Below are 21,939 nucleotides of genomic sequence, written 5' to 3'. Positions count from 1 at the left end.
CAATGAACTAGAGCAGGAAGTTGGATGTACCGATACACGATAAATGGCTCCCTGAATGTAGCCTCGCCAAGTCCTGCTTGAACTTTCAGAATCGCAACGTAAAATGAGAGCGTTTGCATCTTCGACGACCTAAAGAAATAATATGAAGATCAAATAGAAACTAGAAAGCAAAGACAATTCAATAATGTAATGCCTATGACTGTTCCCATGGCTAACCTTAGAAGAGGAACGCTCAGCATCACATACAGCTAATACATGTTCTACTTCGCCAACAGATTCAGCAGGCATTTGGAGTAGTTGTTTACCTCGTAAACTAGGTTAATAAAACAATCGAAGTTCTATCAGGAATATGAAAACAAAAGAAATATGTACGCTGTCATGTAACCTTAATAAAAAAATCAAAATGAAGATGCAGCTTAGAAAAGCTATCACTAAATTATATGGTCCTGCAATGCATTAACACCAACAATAGTTTGTCCACATGTTTCTTCTGAGTTATAGAAAAAAGTTGTCCACATAAAAGCAAAATAAATATGTATGCTGTCATCTTGAGTAGTAACTTCGAGCTGTAGAGAAATTTCCTCCATTGTCACTGTGATTCTTCAAGCATGTGTCATAGTTCTAACCTTCTTGTCAAATATGTTGTACAGTTAATGACATGGCAGCGCCATAACAAGCCAAAACAGACACAAAATATCGAAATACTATACAACATAAGCACTACGGAGTACATATTCTGCATTAGACCAATAGCATATACAAAAAAGCTCAAGAAAAACATAATGCACTACCTTCATATATATATATATATATATATATATATACCCGCACACGCACACGCACACATATATATACGTATTTACATATAATATGTATATTACAAGAGAAAATATTATATTACATTATAAACAATTATTAATTAAAAAAGCGGACCAGCAGTCCGCACACCAGACAACTATTACTAAGGACTTTTTTTTTTTGATAGGAAACGCTAATATATTATATACGAGAAGAAATCTTACAAAAGGCGGACAAGATATCCGCTAATTACAAAAGAAAGTAACGACTCCCTAATAATATCAACAATAAACAAAAAATCAATCCCTTAATAAATCCGAGATTGCAATATTCTGAAATTCTTTAATAGATCTACTCCACATAGCAATCCTTGTCTTAAACTTTTCCCAGCACTCTTCCGCCGTTTCTTCCATATTCTCAAGTATTCTTCCATTTCTCTCCAACCACGCCGACCAACAAATATCATGAACCACCCAAGTCCAAAATATTCTCCACCTCTTGCCCAAAAGAAAAGCAAGATCAGTAGCGAATAGCTCCTGTGTAGATCGAGGTGTTACCCACACTAACCTCATCTCCGTCAAAGCCTTCGACCACAATTCATACGTGAAATAACAGCGTATAAGCATGTGATCCTGAGTTTCCCTCTCTTTCCAACATAACACACACCAATTCGGATTCAAAGCACATGAAGGCCATCTCCTTTGCATCAACTCCGAAGTCGGCAATTTACCCAACACGGCTGTCCAAGAAAAAACTTGAATCTTCGAAGGTATTGGAAATGTTCAGATAACATTGAAAAAAAAAAAAAACAAGGGATGATCGATATTAGGAAAGAAGGACTCAAAAAATGATTTAACCGAGAAGATACCAGAAGAATCCCCAACCCACACTCTAACATCCTCAGCCCCATCAATCAATCTAACTCTCATCAACTCACCTAACAGTACGCCTACCTCAGCAATTTTCTGATCCCTCAAATCCCTCCGAAAATGAAAGTCCCATGAAAGGGGTGAAAGTCCCATGAAAGGGGACCGATATTCAACGAATTTTTCGTTCATACAAAATGAGAAATATGCATATTATGTGCAAAAGAAATTTGAAACAAGGCTGGAAATAGATCCCGAAACGAAGACTCCCCCTACCATCTATCTTCCCAGAACCCCACTTTGGTCTCCACTCTAACCACCGCCCTTACTAATGAGTGAAAAGCCGAGTAAGACCTTGAAATAAACTTCCATGGGCTCCTAAACGTAACATTTCTAGCCAAACCAGCATCCCAACCATTATCTTGTAAATCGTACTTGCTCTTGATGACCCTTTTCCACATCATCTCTTGTTCCACTGAAAATCTCCACCACCATTTCCCCAGCAGAGCTTTATTCCTCAAACAAATATTCCCTATTCCCAAACCCCCTAGAACTTTGGGCTTACAAACCTGCTCTCATGCTACCAGATAACATTGTGAATCCTCGTCCACTCCATCCCAAAGAAAGTCCCTCATATACTTTTCCACCATATCTGTGATTACCCCTTGGAACTCGAAACAGTGACATAAAGTAGATCGGCAAGGCATTCAAAACTGCCGATATAAGTGTCAACCACCCAATCTACTTCAAATTACCTTATCCCGAGAAATCCAGCTACACGAATGAGATTACCACACGTGGCAGATAAACTTGAGTTCGGATCTTCTGAACTAGTCCAGATACAACCTATAAATAAAAGCTGATTTCATTTGTTTCTTACACCGCTTTCCCTCGGTTTATCTCTCTCGAGTTCTAGCCATGTACTTTGGGTTTTCTAGCCAGTTTCTAGGGCAGTTTAGTGTCGGGAAGCTTCGGAGCTAGTGTCAACCTGAGGAGTAGGTTGGTGACATGAGACACCCAGATCGAGAAGTCATCAACGGCTGACGACGAACACAAGTTCGGACGATTAGACTTAATAGTAAATCCATTAGTGGGGTATGTGATGTATTGACTGAGATATCCAAGCGTTGTACACACACTGATATGATGCATATTTATCTGCTGCATGATACTTGTTTTACTGTTTTGACATATTATACATGGCATATCACGTTGTTCATGATATTTTTGAAATATACCTCGTTTGTTGGGGCCGCTCAACCCTGTTTTGTATTGTCGACGGCTGGGTATCGAAAGCCACAGTGTCCGACGGGACCCGCAGGCTTCGATGACCCTGGACATTGTAGGTCCATGTCTTGTTGATGAGTGTGCGAGTCAAAACATGCCTAGAGCATATCGAAAAATACAAGCTCAGGCGCCTCTAGACTGCGCATGATATTCTAGACTTGATCTTTAATATCAAACATATTGCATTTTACATTTGTTAAGAAATGAAACTTGGACCTAACTCACTTCAAAAGCTAGCTCAAGAGGTGAGGGTTGCCCTTGTCTATATTAAGGGCTCCCAGGAAGTCTATCCTACCGATGTGGGACAATATTTCAACACATCCCTCACACGCCCAGGAACGAACATTTGAAGCGTGGAGATATTAACGGGTGGCCTAACTATAGGCAACCCAATTATGGGCGGTCCAACACACACGGAGTCTGATACCATGTTAAGAAATGAGACTTGGACCTAACTCACCTCAAAAGCTAGCTCAAGAGGTGAGGGTTGCCCTTGTCTATATTAAGAGCTCCCAGGAAGTCTATCATACCGATGTGGGACAATATTTCAACAACATCCATCCAGTGTTATAAGTGGAGGTCGAGGCGGGCAAGCACGCGGTCGAGGCGGTGAATGATTTTAAAATCCCAGTCGACTATCAAAGTCAAATAATTTTAAAAACCAGTCAAAGTCGATCGATTTAATAAACCTTGGATATAGTAAAAAGTTAAAAACATCTAACACTCTTTTGTATTTACTTTTGGTTTCAAAGATCCTCCACCATCAGCCACCACCTGCCTCAAACCGCCTCCAGCCGCCCACCGCCGCTGCCGCCATCAGCCACCACCTTAATTATCTTGTTAGTTTTCATTTATATATTTATTTGCACTTTATTTAGATTATATTATATTGTATTGTATGAAACTTTTTTTTTTTATAAGAAACAGATATATCTTGTTAGCCTGTTTATTAGTCTGTTTATTAGTAAGGTTCACTACTCAAACAAAAAGTCTCCAAAAATCAATCTCAAAAGGTTGTTGAAACTTTTAGCAACAAGTCTTGATTTAGATAGTTCTGTCGACCCATCTAAATTAAACTTCAAAGTGACTACTTAATTAGAAATTACTATTTATTGTTGATTAGGAAAAGCATTATTCACAAGTACTATTTCTCCAAACAATTCATGTCCTCTAACACAACCTTCTTCCATTCATCTACTATGGGCTTCTAGTATTGTTTAGGGACATCCACACGGTTTAAACTCTGAGACAAAGTTGCAATAGATTCAGCCACATTTAAAACGATGCATGCTTAGCAAGAGGGTGTTGAGCAAATGATCGAGTATCTTTCTCAAGGGTGATGCATAGATTTAAAGGCTCTTAAAGTTTGGTTCAAGGACTGGTTCAGATTTTTTGTGTGGATTTGATGAATAGTGATTTGGGGCAGGCCGGCGGCCATGATTCTCATATATGTTCTTGGGTCAGCTATTAATTGTACAGAGATATATAGTCCTACTTACATTGAAGTTGTCTACCACTTGTGTAGACATGTCCAGGTAGTCTCTCAGAATCGAACCAATTATGTATTAGTTCTAATATCAAATTTAGCTATGGGTATAAATGCATCAACCTCTTTTTTTTTTGGGAAAGGTATTATATATATATATATATAATTTTGATCTCTGCACCCTAGGGTCTAGGATTTTCGTGGCTGACTACTAAAACCCACACCTACCGGCTCACGATATCATGTAATAATTACCAAAAGCGGATATGATATTCGCACAAAGCCCCTAAAACTCAAGTCATATAAACAAGAAGTTAAGCTTGAATCTCTGAATAGATCTATAACCGAAAACATAACAATCCTAGTCCACGTAGAAGCCCGCAACTTGGTCTTTTCCCAACACACTTCACCTGAGCCCGCCATATCATCAAAAATTCTCTCATTCCTCTCCAATCAAACATACCAGCAAATAAAATTAACCACCACCATCCAAAACAATCATCCCCTCCTACCAAGATCGCGCCCTAAATCAAACAGTAAATAAATCCTTCGTTAACCTCGGAGCTACCCAAACCAAACCCAGCTCCTCTAAAGCTCTAAACAAAAGTCGACTCGTGAATAGGAATATGAAAAAATAAATAGAAAAGCTACATAATAATCTTATTTCCCTGTTTTATACAAAGATTCCTTGTCTATGTTTCACAAAAAGAAAATTTTAATTTTGTGTTAGTAATAAACATGCTTTATTTTTTGTCAAACTTACAGCTTCTATCAAATGCATCATAAGTGTTAGCTATGCATCCATATTAACAATGGGAAATCATTTTTTTCCTAATGAATCTTAGAAATATGTATTCAGAATGCTCGGTGGTCCCAAATTTTCATGCTTCTCGCGGTGATGGGGATAGATGTTCCTCCGTCTCGCTCATAAAGGAGCATAAGTATCCTTTCAATTTTGGCCATTGGCGAAGACATTGCATTCACAATTGAACCTTTTTAGCACAATAGTCTAATGGGCATTCATTATTAGGAAAACCATTTATATTATATGAGAAAATGAGAGGGAGCTCTGGTTTTTTTTTTGCAAACCTTCAGGCACTACAAATTTCGTTTACAATACCCTCGGGATTTAAGCAGTCAAAGTACACGCCCTATCTACAGTATACGAGTCATGTAATTAAGATGAATAGGAATATGCAAGATGGGGACATGTGGAGTGAGGATTTTAAAACCACTATCAGGAAAAATTGTTCTAACATGCTAGTCTCATGCTCTTTTAGAGCCTCAGTTTCACCACCTACCTCAAAAAGAACACTTTCTCTCTTCTTCTCTCATTGAGCACATGGTAGGTATAGGGGAAAAGTGAATTTCATCTAGCTTTTCTACATGGAAACTGTTCAAGAAGAGAGGCCATGTTTTATACACGCCAAGACCACAAAGTATTTTATGCTTATATCAGTTAAAAACAATATCAAACAAATGTCCAAACCTGAAGTAATTTTTATAACTTCTCGACTCAGGGGATTCTAGCTCATAGAGAAAAGGTCCAACTATGCAAAAGTATCTCCGCTGCCACACAGCTTCTCTACCTCCTACACCCTAAAAAACAAGAGAATGAATATAAATTAGACTGTAATACAACAATAAACTAGGTTATCGTAACAAGGAACTCTAACTGAGAAAATTAAATGTAACCTTCCATGTCAAATGATATAACCATCCCTCTAGATCAGATTGATCCCAAGGACGAACTACGTCAGAACGATTGGCATCCTCTCCTTGAAAAATCTTAGCAACTTGCATTAGACGATGATAACGAGCAGGAGAAAAATGAAAACCCATGGAGGGTAACCGCACAGAAAGTCTTGTCGATGGAAAAGAGGGAACTGGTGATCTAATCTGAAAATCCAGATTGAAAATATCATAAATTTGCCAAAGAATAATAGGCACCCACATTAGTTTTCGATCAAACTTCAAACATGAAAGCAATGGTACTTACCTGCTGAAGCTTCAGAAAAACACCACATTTATCAACAACGGGTAGAAAACTAATGAAGTTGTGGTTGGATACAACACCCTTTCTATCCGAGAAAACTTGGCTCCAATGATAATCACCATCAACTAAAAATGCTGATACATCACTCAAGACCAGATCAAACTGGGAGTATATATTCATCTCATCAGGTGAAGCAACCTCAGCATCATCCTGCACAAAATGATAATAGTTGATGGATTAGGCTGAAATATTAAATAAATCAACTTCCAAATCTTGCAAAATCAACCTGAGAACGAATCACAAGCTTTCCCAAGTCAAGTAGGAGCTTAGTAGGGTGGACACTATCCGGATAAAATTCAGTGGGAATCGTAATTTTTGGTGCTGCAATATCGAAATCCAAAAAAAACCTGAAAAAGTATGTCGAAAATTAGTCCATTAAGATGAGTGACATTAACGCAAGGAAAAATTAGCAAAGAATAAACATCAAAGAATAATTAGTAAATATTAACATTCACATCTAGGTGATCTTTCAAAGCTTACCCTCTGTGATAAATGCACAGAACCGGAAGCAATGGTAATACCACAGAGAAAAGGAAGGGAATAACCATTATATCAAGAACCTCTAAGGATAATAATTTAATTTAAACACTAAGAAATGATACATTTTTCCTGTTTATCATGCAGTTCTTGAGGGGAGTTAAATAGCCTCTGATTTATGTTTTACTTCTGTAGGTTTTCCGGTAATAGGGATATCCGCGATAGTTCCAAATATATCCTATAAAGCCATTTTTTAAACTTTCCTTTGAACCTTTTTACACAAACATACAAGCATAGCAACTTGCAAAGGAACAAGTTTATGATTAAAATTTCAAAGTTTATTAAAAAAACGTGTAAAAAAGGACTAGAGAATTTCCATCAAAATTGATAACCAAATAAAAAATAAGTTAGGAGTTGCTTTAGAAAAAATAAATTAAAACGGTTCCTATTTTTTTGGAAAATGGAATAGTAGTGCGGAATCAAGCTTTCATATTTTTTCAATAAAAAGTAAATAGTAAAATAATAAAATTGTATTTAATAACAAATCTAAAATCCATACATTTAAAAATAAAATTAGTTAAGATAAAACTATAATGCATTTGGTCTCTATTTTTAATTATACTTATAGTGTGAGTGATATTAAATTTGAATTGATATAATGTATGGTTTGTTACTATTATTTTCTTTTTTTTATAAGAAACGAAAAAACTAGTGATTTATTTTCTATTTTTCATGGTTATTTGTTATTTTTATCAATTTTTTGTTATTAAAATAATTATTTTTATTATTACTTTTTATATTCCAAATTTAAATCTAAAGTAAAGAAAACAATGTAAATCAACCAACGAACTGAAAAAGTGTGTAGAGGTTGTCAGAGTCAGCCAAATTTCTTAAATTGAAATGGGAATTGTTTTTATTTTATTTAATAAATTATTTAGAAAAACGAATCTGACTTCAGTTGTAAAAATTAATTGAGATGTAGAAAGGGCCAATTAAGGGTTTTTTTAGGATTTGCAAATAGTAAAAGGTTATATTACATAATATTTGGTATAGAAGGGTATCTTTAAGATGGGATTGAATAAGTATATTCCCTTCTTTATTCAATTCTACTACTAACCTAATGTGTAACTCATGTATATATATCACGAGGAATAATCTTTTTTGAAAAAGGACAAACAACTAAGCTCCAAGAGAATGAAGCAAATTAGAGTTATTTCCCTCGGGCTATCCTTGTGTACGGGGCAATTGTTCGCCCACTATACTTCGCTAATAACGGTTTTGCAGATAGGATTTCTCAGTTTTGCATGGAGAAGATCCTCATCTAGGATTGGGCCCCATTTTTTAAGGCAACATTGCTCATGTAACAAACATCTTTAGAGAAACGTTAACTACATCCTCTTACATTTTTCTCTCTCATTTTCATTGTTCTTCTCTTATATCCTTTTTTTTTGGATAGGAAATTCGCGTTGTATTAATAATACAAGGAAAGATAATTACAACGGTGGACCAGAGGTCAATTGAGGTTTTGGGGAAATAAGAGCAAATGTTTTGGTTAATTGAGGTTTTGTATATAGGATTTCTCAGTTCTTTGTTCAAATATTCGAGCTTGGGTCATAATGGATAAGAATGCGCTTCAATGTCTAAAAGCATCGTTAAGCATGTCATGCATTTCTTTTCGAAACTATTGGCCTAACCCCCTTTTACAATTTATTTTACTCCTACCTACTGTACCTTGCCTGCCCCACTGGCAATCCTTTTCCCCATCTTCTCCCAGAAAAAAAATCCAGTACCAGACTGAAGTCCAGTAAGTGTGAAGCCACGGCAAGTAAGAAACTTTTTCGAAGTTCAAAACACAGCTACCAACCAATTTCTATAAAATCATAACTTACACACTTGCCAAATTCCTCGCCTGCCTATGATGTATTCAAAAAAAAATCAAGTACTTTATAAAATCTTCGTTATATATTTCCAGGTAGTCATGTGGTATCATTTCTTTACCATTAAAGTAATTATGGAACATTAAAGCATGGTCATGAACCAAGTCATTTAAAAGTCCTAATATTACATTCTACTAAACCTCAGCCTTCTAATTATTATGTAAGAATATCTCAAGCAATCTGATATTTCTTTTTTCTTTTTTTGGTCTTCTGAAAGACACTAAATTTAGAGTTAGTTATTATGAGTTCCCTTTGTTCATTTCTTTATTTATTAATTTCCAGTGACTCTACGTCTCCTTAAACTGTAATATTTCAGGGTGAATGTATGATATTACTTGAGCAATCTAAGGTACTATACGAGGAACAAAGTCAATAAGTCATTGATATCACAAAATACCTTAAAACCTTTATCGTTATTACCTAATTTTATATGCATATCCTTCAGTAGTTTGTATCCCATTTCATATTTATCTTCAGTTACTTCTTACTTAAGTCATATTAATTACCAATGCCCGGATACATCCTCTGGCCACTTCCATTTCATTTCCAAATAATCAAGCCTGTTGAAATCAAAATAAGAACCTGGTGCGCTCTTTCAATGCCCTGTTCACTTGTCGAGCTGCCGTGCGCTTGACTTCATCAAATGTCATCTGGAAGGAAAGCACACAAAATTAACAGCAGTCACCCAAAAAACAAATTACTATTATGGAATTCATTTTATCAGACATGTACATCACAGCACAATCAACAAACAGTTTTAAAAAATGTAAAGTTGCGATAAATTGGGTAAGAACCAGCATACTATGCCCTAGAAGATAGGTGTAATGCCCAGTCATCCCTACAAATGATTTAATTGTTAATTATCTTGTTATGTTTATCATTGCGAGTTTAAAATGTTTATTACGATATGTTTAGAATTAGGATATTTAATATAACATAACATAATATATGGCAAGTTTAATATTGTTTATGATATGAAATATTGTGACACCCGGAGCCAAAAAAAAAATCCTAGGTCGGTACATGGTCCGCAATATGGGTGGTTAATACCTGAAAGATGGAAACTCCACCAAAAAGAATGGGCGACGGGTGATATGAATGAACCGATCCCACACCGAAATGAGAAGTACAAAAGATTTGATATGTACAACTCATATCAAGAAGGTGTATCTTCTTTTCGGAAGCTCATTACATAAAAACTCCAAAGTTAAGCGTGCTTGGCTTGGGGCAATTTTAGAATGAGTGACCCCCTGGGAAGTTTCTCATGGTGCGTGTGAGTGAGGACATAAGCACGCTGAAAAGACTCGTCTTGATACAGTGGGACGTTACAAATGGTATCAAGGTTTGGCCTCTCCTAGTACGGTGTGGTTCGGGGACGAACCAGGCGGAAGCTGGTGGACATGTGACACCCGGAGCCAAAAAAAAAGTCCTAAAACGATACATGGTCCGCAATATGAGTGGTTAATACCTGAAAGATGGAAACCCCACCAAAAAGAATGAACGACGGGTGACATGAATGAACCGATCTCACACCGCAATGAGATGTACAAAAGTTGGTGGGCATGTGACACTCGAAGCCAAAAAGAAAGTCATGAGGCGGTACATGGTCCACAATATAGATGGTTAATACCTGAAAGATAGAAACCCCACCAAAAAGAATGGGTGACAGGTGACATGAATGAACCGATCTCACACCGGAATGAGAGGTACAAAAGATTTGATATGTACAACTCATATCAAGAAGGTGTATCTTCTTTTCGGAAGCTTATCACATAAGAACTCCAAAGTTAAGCGTGTTTGGCTTGGACAATTTTAGGATGGGTGTCCCCCTGGGAAGTTTCCCATAGTGCGTGTGAGTGTGGGACATAAGCACGCTGAAAAAACTTGTCTTGATACAGTGGGACGTTACAAAATATAATTGTTTAGATTATGGAATTGAATTGATATCACTTCTATGACATTGAAATCCATTAGTATTGAAAATGAAATGTATAACACTTTTGTGATATTGTTGGATATGGAGGTGATGGGTATTGAAAATTTGGTCGATAGATATTGGTGATTGTCGTAATAGATGTTAGAATAATGTTTAAGGTAATAAGGAGTATAGATGGTGATTGATGAATATGATGGGCATAAATTGGTGATTGTGGTAATAGATGATAGGAACACGTTTGAGGAGCATAGATGGTGATTGATGAATATGATGGGCATAAAGGGAAAACTAATTGCATATAAATGATTGGGAACGCATAAAGGCATGAAAATTCGAAGGTTGGGCGCCCCAGCACCCATAAAGTGATTCAAAAGTGTTGAAACCAATTGGCTTGCCGCCCCAGCACCCATGCAGAAACAGGGCAGGCACCCCAACACTTGGTCTGCAGAAACAAAAAGATCCACGGACCTTAGACACATCCGTGGAGCCATGGAAACTCTTTTCAGACCAAGCCAAACAAAAAGGTAGGGCAAATTCAATGTGAGCTCAGAAAAATATACAGCCAGCTTGACTCTATACATGGAAGGGTGTTTAATGGGAATAAAGCCACCATCACACATTTAAGGAGGACAGAAACCATAATTTGCATAGATGTTGAAAGAGTGTGATGAAGACAGAAAATTGCCAAAAGGAGGAAGCAAATAGTGGCTGAAACAATGCATTGAAGAGTAGAAAGCCTTAGCCGAAAGCTAAAGGGGGGAGATGGAGCTGTTCACAGAGTGGGGAATGATAGAGTGAAAAATGTAGCGGATGAGATAAACGGTTAAAGAGGAGTACAGCACGAGTGGGATTTCAAAAGCAGTATATCAGTCCCCTTTTCACTTGTAAAACCTGGAACAGTTGATTCAGCGAGTAACAGACTTCCTTTCAATGTTTCCTCGTAGCAAACAGAAAACAACATTTCCACTTATTTTTAGTATCCTTCTAAAACATGAAGAGTTCATAAAGCCTAGAGAACCAACATACCTCGTGAATTTGAATGTTTTACATAACAAAGCAGTTGCTAAATCTAATCCTCCAAAAATAAACACCATAACATTAGTGCGCCACAATAACACAATTGAGAAAGACACCCGAAATTACCCCCTACCCCCCAAAAAACACCAAAATAAGCTTAAAAATATGATCCCCGTTTTGTCACAACCAAAAGATGATATTTCCAAATAGTAGAAAAGTTTAAAACCTTCCCAAGAAATGAAAATGTTTCTTTTCCAATGCAACCAAACATTAACGAACAATGTTTCAAAAAAGAAACAAAAGCCTAAAGAACAAAATTTATAGATGCATAACGTGCATTAACCGGTTCTGCAGGTGAAAAAAAAGGAGACAAACACACCTGCACAGCAGAAACGGTCTCTCGGGCTAGAGTCTGACTAACAGCAGCACTGTTTTGAAAGAAGTTAATGATTTGATCGATGGAATCCTTCAAATACTACATCAGAGCATCAATCAGTTCAAAGCTGGACAAAGAGAACAAATGTTTGATCACAAATAGTGATATCTTACAGTAACATAGCAGGGTGAAGCTTTAGCAACCATGCTCCAGTCAACATCAGCATCAAGAGGTTTATAGCTGAAGACACCGACTAGTGAATCAGAAGCACTTTCACTCTGTACAAAGAATAAACAGAAGCAATCACTATCCGATCTGTTTTCTAGAAAGTAACTTTTCATTAGCATGCCAGTAAAAATGCAGAAAAATGGTTTGAGGCAGCCTACCTCAGCAAGAAGACCATTTGGAGATAACAATCTGTATGATCCCAACTTTATGTTAAAAACTTTGGCCTCTGAGTAAAGTTTCACACAACAATCAAGATTATCACAGGATAGATCAGCAAGGCACTCCTGGAAATCTATAAGCTTCGAAGCATTATGTCTCATGTGAAGCTTCAACAAAATATATGGCAAGTCTCCGCTATCAGGGATTGGGGATTTTTTATCATCCCCGTCCTTGAATCCAATAATATTATTTAATCTCTCCCAGTCTTCCTCTGTCAGAACCCCTGGTTCGTTTTCATCTTTTTCAGGTTGGTTCGACCTGAGATAGGGAGCGAATAACATTATTATTATTAAAATTAAAATATACTGAGTACTGACCCCAAAAATCTTTTGGAAGGGTGAAACAATAAGTTTAACATAAAACTTATTTACCAGCCAAATGGCCACCATGACTTCTTTGCTTTTTGTTTATTTTTGTACAGTTCTGAACCCACTGATTGTTCCACAAATTTGTGAGCCAACATCCTATTTGAAGAAGCAATGTAGTGATTAACAAATATATATGTCAAAATTCTGAAGGCAAAACAACTATTACAACATGCTCAAGTAAGTTAAAATCCATCAACAATAGTAGACTCGATGGCCACAAATTGAATCATTCAAAGCAAAAACTAGTAGTAGTTTCAAACAGAAAACAACCAGAAGATAGCACTCACAATGACCTCAAATGTAATATCCACATACTAGTCAAATAAAACACACCCTCCTATCAGTTTCACAACATTGTATACCAAGCATATACCAACATCATTCATCCAATTATCAAACGAAAGAATCAGAGGAGTGTACCGCCACTGAAGAATGACATCGATATCAAGTTCACGGTCAAGTTCCTCTATGTCCTTGTTGTCATCCACTACAGCTCGGTCAAGATCTGACTTGAGCAATGAAGCATACAGGGAGATGTATTTCTTGCGTAATCTTGCGTAGCGTAAGACTTGCTCCCATGACAACTTCCCACTGGAGCAAGATAAAAATAAAACAAAAGTTTCTGAGAAGCAAGTAAGGATTTAACATAAATGTTGTGTGCGTGGTGGGGTGGGGTGGGGCCGTGGGGGGAATTCCTATGACATAAATATAACTAGCCAGCTACCTGCCCTTCTTCTCTTCATCTGAAACTACTCTGAACACATACTTCCACCAAGACTTTGGATCAGCTTTCACTGAAAGCAGTGGCCGATAGTGAGCATATTTTAGTCTTTGGTTGAAGGCAGTGAAGTTATCTGCCAATTTCAACAAGTCCCCATAACCATCCTGCAATAGATAGAGATAGAGAGGATAAACTCCTAAAATTTAATGAGTGGATAATATTCTAAGTGTCACGAGGGCAAAAAGCCAAAAACCTAGATAAAACTACAGTAGGAACCAACCTTTGACAAGCATAGCGTCACATCATCTAGATTTACGGTAACTCTCTGCACAGGTTGACTACTGTTCCCAGACATATTTGGACGGTCTTTCACATAACTAGCATTTCCACTCACTGGTTGCAAAATGTATGAGTGCTTATGGATGTCACTAGCAGCAGGTTTTCCATCCTTCGTACCTAACTTGAAAACCTAGAGCACATGGATTAGATACAAACATAAACTTACAGAAAGCATTTATTCGCTAATCAAATTTAACATACCTGAGCCCACTCAGCTGGTAGCAAATCCTCCCATCGTTTTTCGAGAAACCATGGATTGATATCAGAATCCCAATAAATAGCCAATCGTTCAAGTTCTGCAGACTAAACGTCACAAAAGGAATCAAATGCATAGTCGAACAAAACTAAATCTGGACCAAAAAAAGAGCTATAACAAGCATTAGCAATCTGTAGATTTCAATGGATGGAGATATACAGGAGGATAAGCTACCTATAATAACCAAAAGTCGAGCAGATACCTTATAGGCAGGAAGCATTACCAATAAAATAAATAAATGGCCTCTTAGCGTTCACAAATTCGACTCTTTGCCATAAGCTGTGTGAATTTTGAGAATTCTTGTCACGTTCTATAGTCAGAATATGTTTCTACCATAATTCCCATGAACCTGATCGAAGTCTTTTTCCATTCTAGTTTGTGAAATTGGTGCAGTTTAAAGTATTCAACGTCCGAAATACATTAAATAAGTCAAAATTCTTTTCCAAATAAATGAAACTTCTCTATTTTGTTTCACAGCATCTTCTATCAATCAATTGTAACGTCATTCTTTTGGGAGAGCAGATAGTTTTAATGTATAATAACACTAAAGAAAATTTTATTGTCATAGAGTACAGACAAAGCAATACATCACTATATAATAGCAGCTGATCAGCAAATCAAAATTCATGGAAGACACCATAAACCTGGATTCACGTGGATCAAGTTGCACAGGTAAATAATAACCACACACAGTAAAACCCCAAACATAAGGAATTGATTATTTGATAGGAATAGTTGAAGAAACGCAATTCTGTTTCTTCTCGATTAAGATTTCAAGGGACATGAACCTTTTGGATTTGCTCCAATGCACCTCCAGTTATAAAAGTCTCCTTCCCATTATCATCCATTGTTATCGCAGAAAGTTTATCCAAGGTTACACCAGCTGCGAATGGATGACCTGGATTACTGGTAAACAGTGGCAATATGAAATGGTTGCTTTGGGTTACATTCAGAGATCAGGGGAGAAAGAAACAGAGAAAGGGGGAAAAAAGTAAGGATGAATCCGGTATAAAACCTGCATACCTCTCAAGATCCTCGTATCTGATGTGAATGTTTGAAATTGAAAGCTTTAAATTTCCGATCACCGTATTGATTAACGATCCAAGCCAAGATTTATTCTAACAGAAAGAAAGAGCGTGAATAAAGGTTATGAAATCGTGATCAAAACATTTCACCAAGAGCCCACAAATTATTCTTAGTCTGCTTTGAATATGATTCGGTATATGCATATATATGCACACACATACACATGCAACAGACCACCACACTCATGGCTGCTCCAAGTAAGTTTCTAATTGCATTTGGTTATTTTTTTCTTAACAAGAAAAACAATGTACAGGGGAGAGGCCTGCCAATTCCTCCCAATAACTGAAATAGACCAACCAAAAAGGATTACTAAGCATACGAAAATAAAATACAAGCAAACACCACTAAGTCATCCTGAAGGAATAACATAAGCATAGGCACCCAATTCAACCCAGTTGACAAAGATTTTTTATGTAGCTACCAAGCACTTGATATTCCAATGAGTTCACAACTGAATGCTTGTCCTAGCTACGCGCATTTATCATGTTGCGTAGCAACTTAAATCAAAATTCCAAATAATTTGTTAAACAATAGTTCTATGCAATGAGGCTCAATGTTCCGTGAGGCTTAATTCTTCGCACTCAACCCAAGCCAACACGCGACTCTTTCATTATGCATAACCATGATGTCCCATTATCGGTGCAATTTGGCTCATGTTGCCTTTTGTGCACACCATATATGATGAGATAGTCTTTATAAAATGATGCCTATCTGTTTCATTTTTTAAAAATATCTAATTAAGCACGCATCGAATAAAGCTCTTTGAACGACGAATCTTCTCCTATGGTTATGGTAGTTGTTATTAGGGCCGAACTATATGAACTAAAAGTTCGAATTGGCTGATTCCATACCGCTCTAAAATTCCCATGTCTTTCTTAGTTGGACCAAGGCGATTTCCGACAAGTCTTTCTTCATTTTTAGAGCAAGAAGCGGAACTACAAGAAAGCTTTCATTATCTTTCTTTTATTGATAACCAATTCATTTTCAAATACGATCATCCTTTCCAGAAATTTTCAAATGGCATATACCTTGTGTCTAAACTCTACAGCGGGCATGATTAAAGTTTTGGGCCACATAGCATGAACACCAAGATGGTCTATCCTTCGCGTCACTTGTGGAACTTTTTTTAAATCCCTGATCACTTTTCGTCTTTCAAGAATATTTTTTAAAGGGAAGCAAAGGGGAAACTATTCCGCGATTAAGAGGAGGCCATCATAAGCAAAAACCATAAAGCAAATATGCCGCAGAAATCACATTTCTGTTTGCATCCATGACTCAGGGTGGTAACTGGGTAATAAACAAGTACTGGTAACTCTATCCTTTAAAAATATGCTGTTTAAAATTCAAGTCCTTCAAAAAAAAGTTAAGCAAAAATTTTTAAACATTATGATAGTTCATACTCCGCAAACTGATTTATAGAACCATATAAATTGATAAAAAATAATAATTCAAGCTCGCAAAAACATCACCAATGAGTCCATGTTCCTAGAATTCTGCGTAAGATACTTAAATAGATCTTATGTTCTACTTCTAAAAACAATTACACGTACCAGCTCTGTATCCAGTTTTTGTCGAGTCTCCAGGAGTTTCAATTCCATTTCCTATTGAACAAAAAATTCGATTCACAGTTAACAAACAACAAGAGAAAATGTCTCTAGATCAAAATGCAATTCTTACTCTTATTCGAGTCTTCTTAGCAACTTGGATAGCATCCTCATTTGATCCTTCTACATGGGTTGCAGGTTCAGCTAATAAAAATATTCGATCCAGGTGAACTACAACTGGCTCCTGGCCAAGCCTGCTCCATGGAACCTGTTTTTCGAACAACGGGTATAAGTAAATGGAAAGGGCACAATTATGCAAATCCTCCAAGCCGTTAAATATACAATACATCACAATCATATGTGTATTCAACCCATTCGCCACATGATAACAGTAGATCAGTAGATGAAATAAAGAATGTGTAACTAATTAATATTATACTGAAAAATATTGCAGATTGTGGATTCGGCTTTTCTCCTTTGCATGAATGTTGACGTTGGAAAGATTTAATATCATAATCAAGGTAAGTAGTGCATTAGAATATCACCCAAGATCCACCAACAATTTCAACCAGTAATATACTCCAAAAGGAACATTGAGGATAGGATCAGCTGAAAGCAAATATTATTTGACACCATAATAATATTCAGATAAGATTCCTTCACTCAGCACACAGAATCTTCCATAACACCCTCTTCTACTCTAGAATTGTATTCCTGGCCCCTTCTTGGCTTACGATGATGGAATAAGATAATGAGTATACAAAAGAAAAAAAAAAGGTAATAATATGGTAGTCCAATCCTAGGTACGCCAAAGGAATGAGAACGAATTAGTGGTATACTCTCATTGATTCAAATCCAATGTGAGATAAAGTTACTAAATAGGAATTCAAGGACATTAAAATGTAACCTACTGCATGGTTCTAGCTTCCAGTCTTTGGCTTTATTAGACTTGTATAGGGATTGGAAATTGGCTTTGATTTAGATGATAATTGCCTTTGTTTGCAAAGGAGCATAGTTAGCCTTTGTGGACCGCTGGTTCACTTTTTGTATCTTCTTATTTCACTATATATATAAAGTTTTAGTTTCCTATCAAAAAAAAAAAAAAATGTAACCTACTGCAAAGTTCATCACATGATACTAGAAACACAGACTCCCTAAAACTTGTAGGACTCAATTAATTCATGCTTAGATCTGAGCATGGACTCGGGGACAGTAGACTCCATCCTCGACATGTTCTCTGGCACAAGAGAGACGATGAACTTAACAGAAGCCAAACCCTATAACATAACACATAAGAAACCAGCATCAGTTCCCTGCAACCTATCGCACATATCTTCTTTCAGTCATGGAAACGGTATTTCTCATTTAAAACTCTTGAAATGCAAAAGAATGGTGGACTTCCAATCTTTTTTCTTCTTTCCTTTTTCTCGGTAAAAAGAAAAAAACAATAGAAATGAAGTTCAAAGCATTGAAGTCAATCCAAAATATTTCAGCATCGTTCTAAACATGAACTTAAGCGTTTTGGTTTCTGATATGATACAGATATATCCATATTCCGAGGGACTTATGAAGGAAAGTTGCACTTTTCTTTATCATGCTATAGGTATTGAAATGCAATCTATAACGTGTTGGACAAGCTTTATAAAAACAATTAGAGAAGAAAATCATTAGATGGCAGCGCCTTCCTTTGTCATTCACCTTTCGAAAATGGAAAATGGCACATTCAAGCAACCTTAAATGACTATCGTGAGATTTTTTACTAATGAAATATGTGTGCATAAGAAGACAAGGATAACATTTGTTACACTTCCACTACGATTGTAACAAAAACAGTGGATAAAAAATTAAGAGGTGAAATGCCTCTAATATCTTGAATTTTGTAAGGTATTCCCCGTAAGAGAAAGCCCCAGCGTGGAATGCAGAAATAAGTATTCAGTTTTCAAAGGTAAATGTTGTCTATCGCATATATAATCAGCAAATACATCCACTTGTTAAAGCAGTGGTACCAGCCCATATCGAATGTTCAAGATTTTAGAACACCGATTAATGAAACTAAGTTAAAAATCGTAAGGAGGGCCCTAACCTTTAGCTTCACTGATCCAAGAAAACCTGCCTTAACCTTCACTGGCAACTTCAGAGCATTGAGTGCCTCTGGCTTCAGTTGCATATTTGTCAATTCAACATCACCTGTTAATTTAATCGAGGACTAAGTACAAACCACTCCAAAATAGAAAGCATGAATTTAAAAAACAAACATAAACATTTGCTATCTTGAGGCATTGGCATGAATACGTATTGAAGACATGCTGCCCGGTATTCCTCTCGAATTGAAAACAAAAAATAAAATAAAAAATGAAGCACCACCTTGCCAGACACTGATCTTAAGGGCTTCTTTGCTGAGGCCTCTGACATAGTTCCCCAGGTACCTCTGTAACAGATACGCTACCTGATCCTCCAACATCTCTACTCGAAAATCTTACAAAACAACAGAATCATCTGATTTCCACGCCTCCGCACATGATTATATACCTACCAGTACCAGCGCAGCAATCACACTGATCAATCAAAATTAATTATGGAAATAGAAAAAGGCTTTCGTGCAAATGGAAAGAAGACGAAACAATAAGAATATCGTGGAACTTCTCCTTTGTGCCATTGTTTACTGGCTCCAAGGCTCCACGTCGTTCAACACAACATTTTTTTAATATTCGAATTGGAGTCGTCGCTTTACTTGCTACGACTATAAAAATAAAAATAAAAATAAAAATAGTTGGGCCCTCATTTCTCATCAGCCTGCCGCGTGCTAACCTTTACCCATACGGCCCTCGTTCGGTTTCTTGGGGAAAACACTTTGGTATCCTCCGAATGCGATCTCTTTACAATATTGGTCCTTAATTGACGTTTGGTTAGGTGAAGTGAGTGAGTATTTGATAATCGTGGGAGTTCATTTTTATTTTTATTTTTCATCAACAGGGTTTGTGTGACGGTATTTGATAGTAAATAAAATTTAGTCGTGATGTATCTTCTTCATTTTCTTGAGAAAGTAATATTGGAATCGGACTATCCTCTTAATTTCAATTCTAAAAGATAAGCAATCATCGTTTAAGAGGTGACGTGAAGAAGACGATAGGTTGGGAAGAAGTTAATTTTTTTGTCAATATTTTTTGGGAAAATTGTGGTATTGGGTTTGTCGAATGTGACTTACTTGGTTAGTGTGGTTTGTAAATGTTAGCCCGAACTTAACCGATATGCATCGAAAAATAATGACTGCACTTTCGTATTATTGCAAAACAAGAAACAACAATAAAAATAAAAAAACAAAAACAAATGAACAGGGCAATGATCTAGCATGGAACGAGTTGTGATAATGTAATTTGTAGCTAAGAGCTATGCAATGCACGTCACGGTTAATTCATAGGTATCGGTGAATGTATTTATTGCATAACTTAAAAAATGCATTTATTACATATAATGGTTGGTTTTCGGGAGAAATACATTATATTTTGTTAGTAATTTATTTATACCACTAACAACTCTGCACACTGCACATGTGTTTGCGTCTGTAATGTAATAAATGCATTATTCGAAAAAGTAGACAATATTCGTTAACATACAAATATAGAAATAATAATGAATAATGAAATCACCACGTACATGGTTAAAAAATAAAAGAAAAGAAAAAAATGATTAAAATGCAATGACGAAAAAATACTTGACGAAAAATAAAACGTTAAAAATATATAAAATTATGTCACTAAACACCATAATAGAATATTCGAGAGGTTGTGCGAATATACAACAAAAATTTCTAATATCTAGTTTTTAAATAGTGTATAACTTGTTGTAAATAATGACAACGTCTTTATGTTTCAAATTTCGAACTTAAATTCAGAATTTTCTTGTGCTCCATATCCATTTACCCACTACCTGCAACAACATAGAAAACAACAACGCAAATGAGTGAGAACAAATTATAGATAGCAAAATAATTAAATCGACAAACACTGTATCAAAATTTTTATTGAAAACGTTTTGCCCAAAACAATAATTTTAATAAAAATATAAAAATTTCAAATAATAAAGTGTGAAGAAAAAATAGAATATAATTAAAAATATAAAAATCCTAAATAATAAAGAGTGAAGAAAACGCAATCAGATATAAAATTTTGAAAGATTTCGTGTACATTAATATATCTGTATTGAAAATATTTTGCACAAAACAATAGTTTAATTTAAAATATCAAAATTATAAATAATAAAGTGTGAAGATCAACATGATTATGATATCTTTCAAAATTCCAAATAATAAAGTGTGAAATGGATTAATGTACATACCACTTAAACACAAATCCAAATATATATACACAACAACAACAACCTAGCTTTCACTACTTTTCATACACCTGTCATTCAAAGTTTGAGAAAATGAAAGATGAGAAACAAAAATCATCGAATACATTTATTATTTTACTATTTTGTTTAATCCATTCAAACAAAAAATCTAATTTGATCTTTCAATATGTCCTCACACCAAACATGAATAAATACAACAAGATGAATTCGTCGATCGATGCAGTATTGGATAACTTGCTCCATAGTTCACATAAAATATGATTAAATTATCATTAATTTTATAATTAATACTATTTTCAATAATTTTAGCGTAAAATGCTATTATTTCTATTTGATGATAATAACAATTTATTAATAACCGAACAGAGATGATGTTTTTGTCATTTGATAATTGAGAGAGAAAAAGTTTGAAAGGTAATGCTCGGGTCCCTTTTTTCTAAAAATAAAAAATAAAAAATAAAAAAAGAAAAAGGAAAAGAAAAAGGAAATAAAATCTGAATCTAGATTGAATCTTGACAACATTAGGCTCGTTATTGAACACAATCAAATTTACGGTTCGATAATCAAACTGAAATTTCACATCAAAACA

At 35.8% G+C, this 21,939-nt stretch overlaps 1 protein-coding gene across 7 annotated transcripts in view; it reads right to left on the bottom strand.

Moving 5' to 3' along the window:
* LOC140875202 (uncharacterized) overlaps positions 1–19,878 on the bottom strand; it is a 70,302-nt gene extending 50,424 nt beyond the window's left edge. For 4 of the 7 annotated variants that reach the window (XM_073278805.1, XM_073278820.1, XM_073278828.1 and 1 more), the window contains exons 1-21: positions 19,362–19,693; positions 19,081–19,184; positions 17,131–17,265; positions 17,004–17,054; positions 15,391–15,485; positions 15,156–15,273; positions 14,313–14,414; positions 14,053–14,241; positions 13,776–13,936; positions 13,472–13,642; positions 13,055–13,147; positions 12,623–12,941; positions 12,410–12,514; positions 12,240–12,335; positions 9,490–9,557; positions 6,720–6,840; positions 6,437–6,643; positions 6,133–6,336; positions 5,927–6,036; positions 217–313; positions 31–129 (exon numbers count right to left, since the gene is read on the bottom strand). In XM_073278805.1, the coding sequence (XP_073134906.1) occupies positions 31–129; positions 217–313; positions 5,927–6,036; positions 6,133–6,336; positions 6,437–6,643; positions 6,720–6,840; positions 9,490–9,557; positions 12,240–12,335; positions 12,410–12,514; positions 12,623–12,941; positions 13,055–13,147; positions 13,472–13,642; positions 13,776–13,936; positions 14,053–14,241; positions 14,313–14,414; positions 15,156–15,273; positions 15,391–15,485; positions 17,004–17,054; positions 17,131–17,265; positions 19,081–19,184; positions 19,362–19,458 (2,742 nt within the window). In that variant the 5' untranslated portion in view covers positions 19,459–19,693. Of the gene's footprint in view, positions 1–30; positions 130–216; positions 314–5,926; positions 6,037–6,132; positions 6,337–6,436; positions 6,644–6,719; positions 6,841–9,327; positions 9,337–9,413; positions 9,558–12,239; positions 12,336–12,409; positions 12,515–12,622; positions 12,942–13,054; positions 13,148–13,471; positions 13,643–13,775; positions 13,937–14,052; positions 14,242–14,312; positions 14,415–15,155; positions 15,274–15,390; positions 15,486–17,003; positions 17,055–17,130; positions 17,266–19,080; positions 19,185–19,361; positions 19,694–19,805 lie in introns of those variants that run through there. The other 3 variants (XM_073278814.1, XM_073278846.1, XM_073278856.1) reach the window with 3 other exon arrangements.
* Between the last annotated feature and the right edge of the window lie 2,061 nt (positions 19,879–21,939).

The sequence above is a fragment of the Henckelia pumila genome, chromosome 1, assembly GCF_033568475.1.
Source record: "Henckelia pumila isolate YLH828 chromosome 1, ASM3356847v2, whole genome shotgun sequence".
Lineage (NCBI taxonomy): Eukaryota > Viridiplantae > Streptophyta > Magnoliopsida > Lamiales > Gesneriaceae > Henckelia > Henckelia pumila.
The sequence above is the reverse complement of the archived record's forward strand: the minus strand, read 5'-3'. Positions and strand labels throughout refer to the sequence as shown.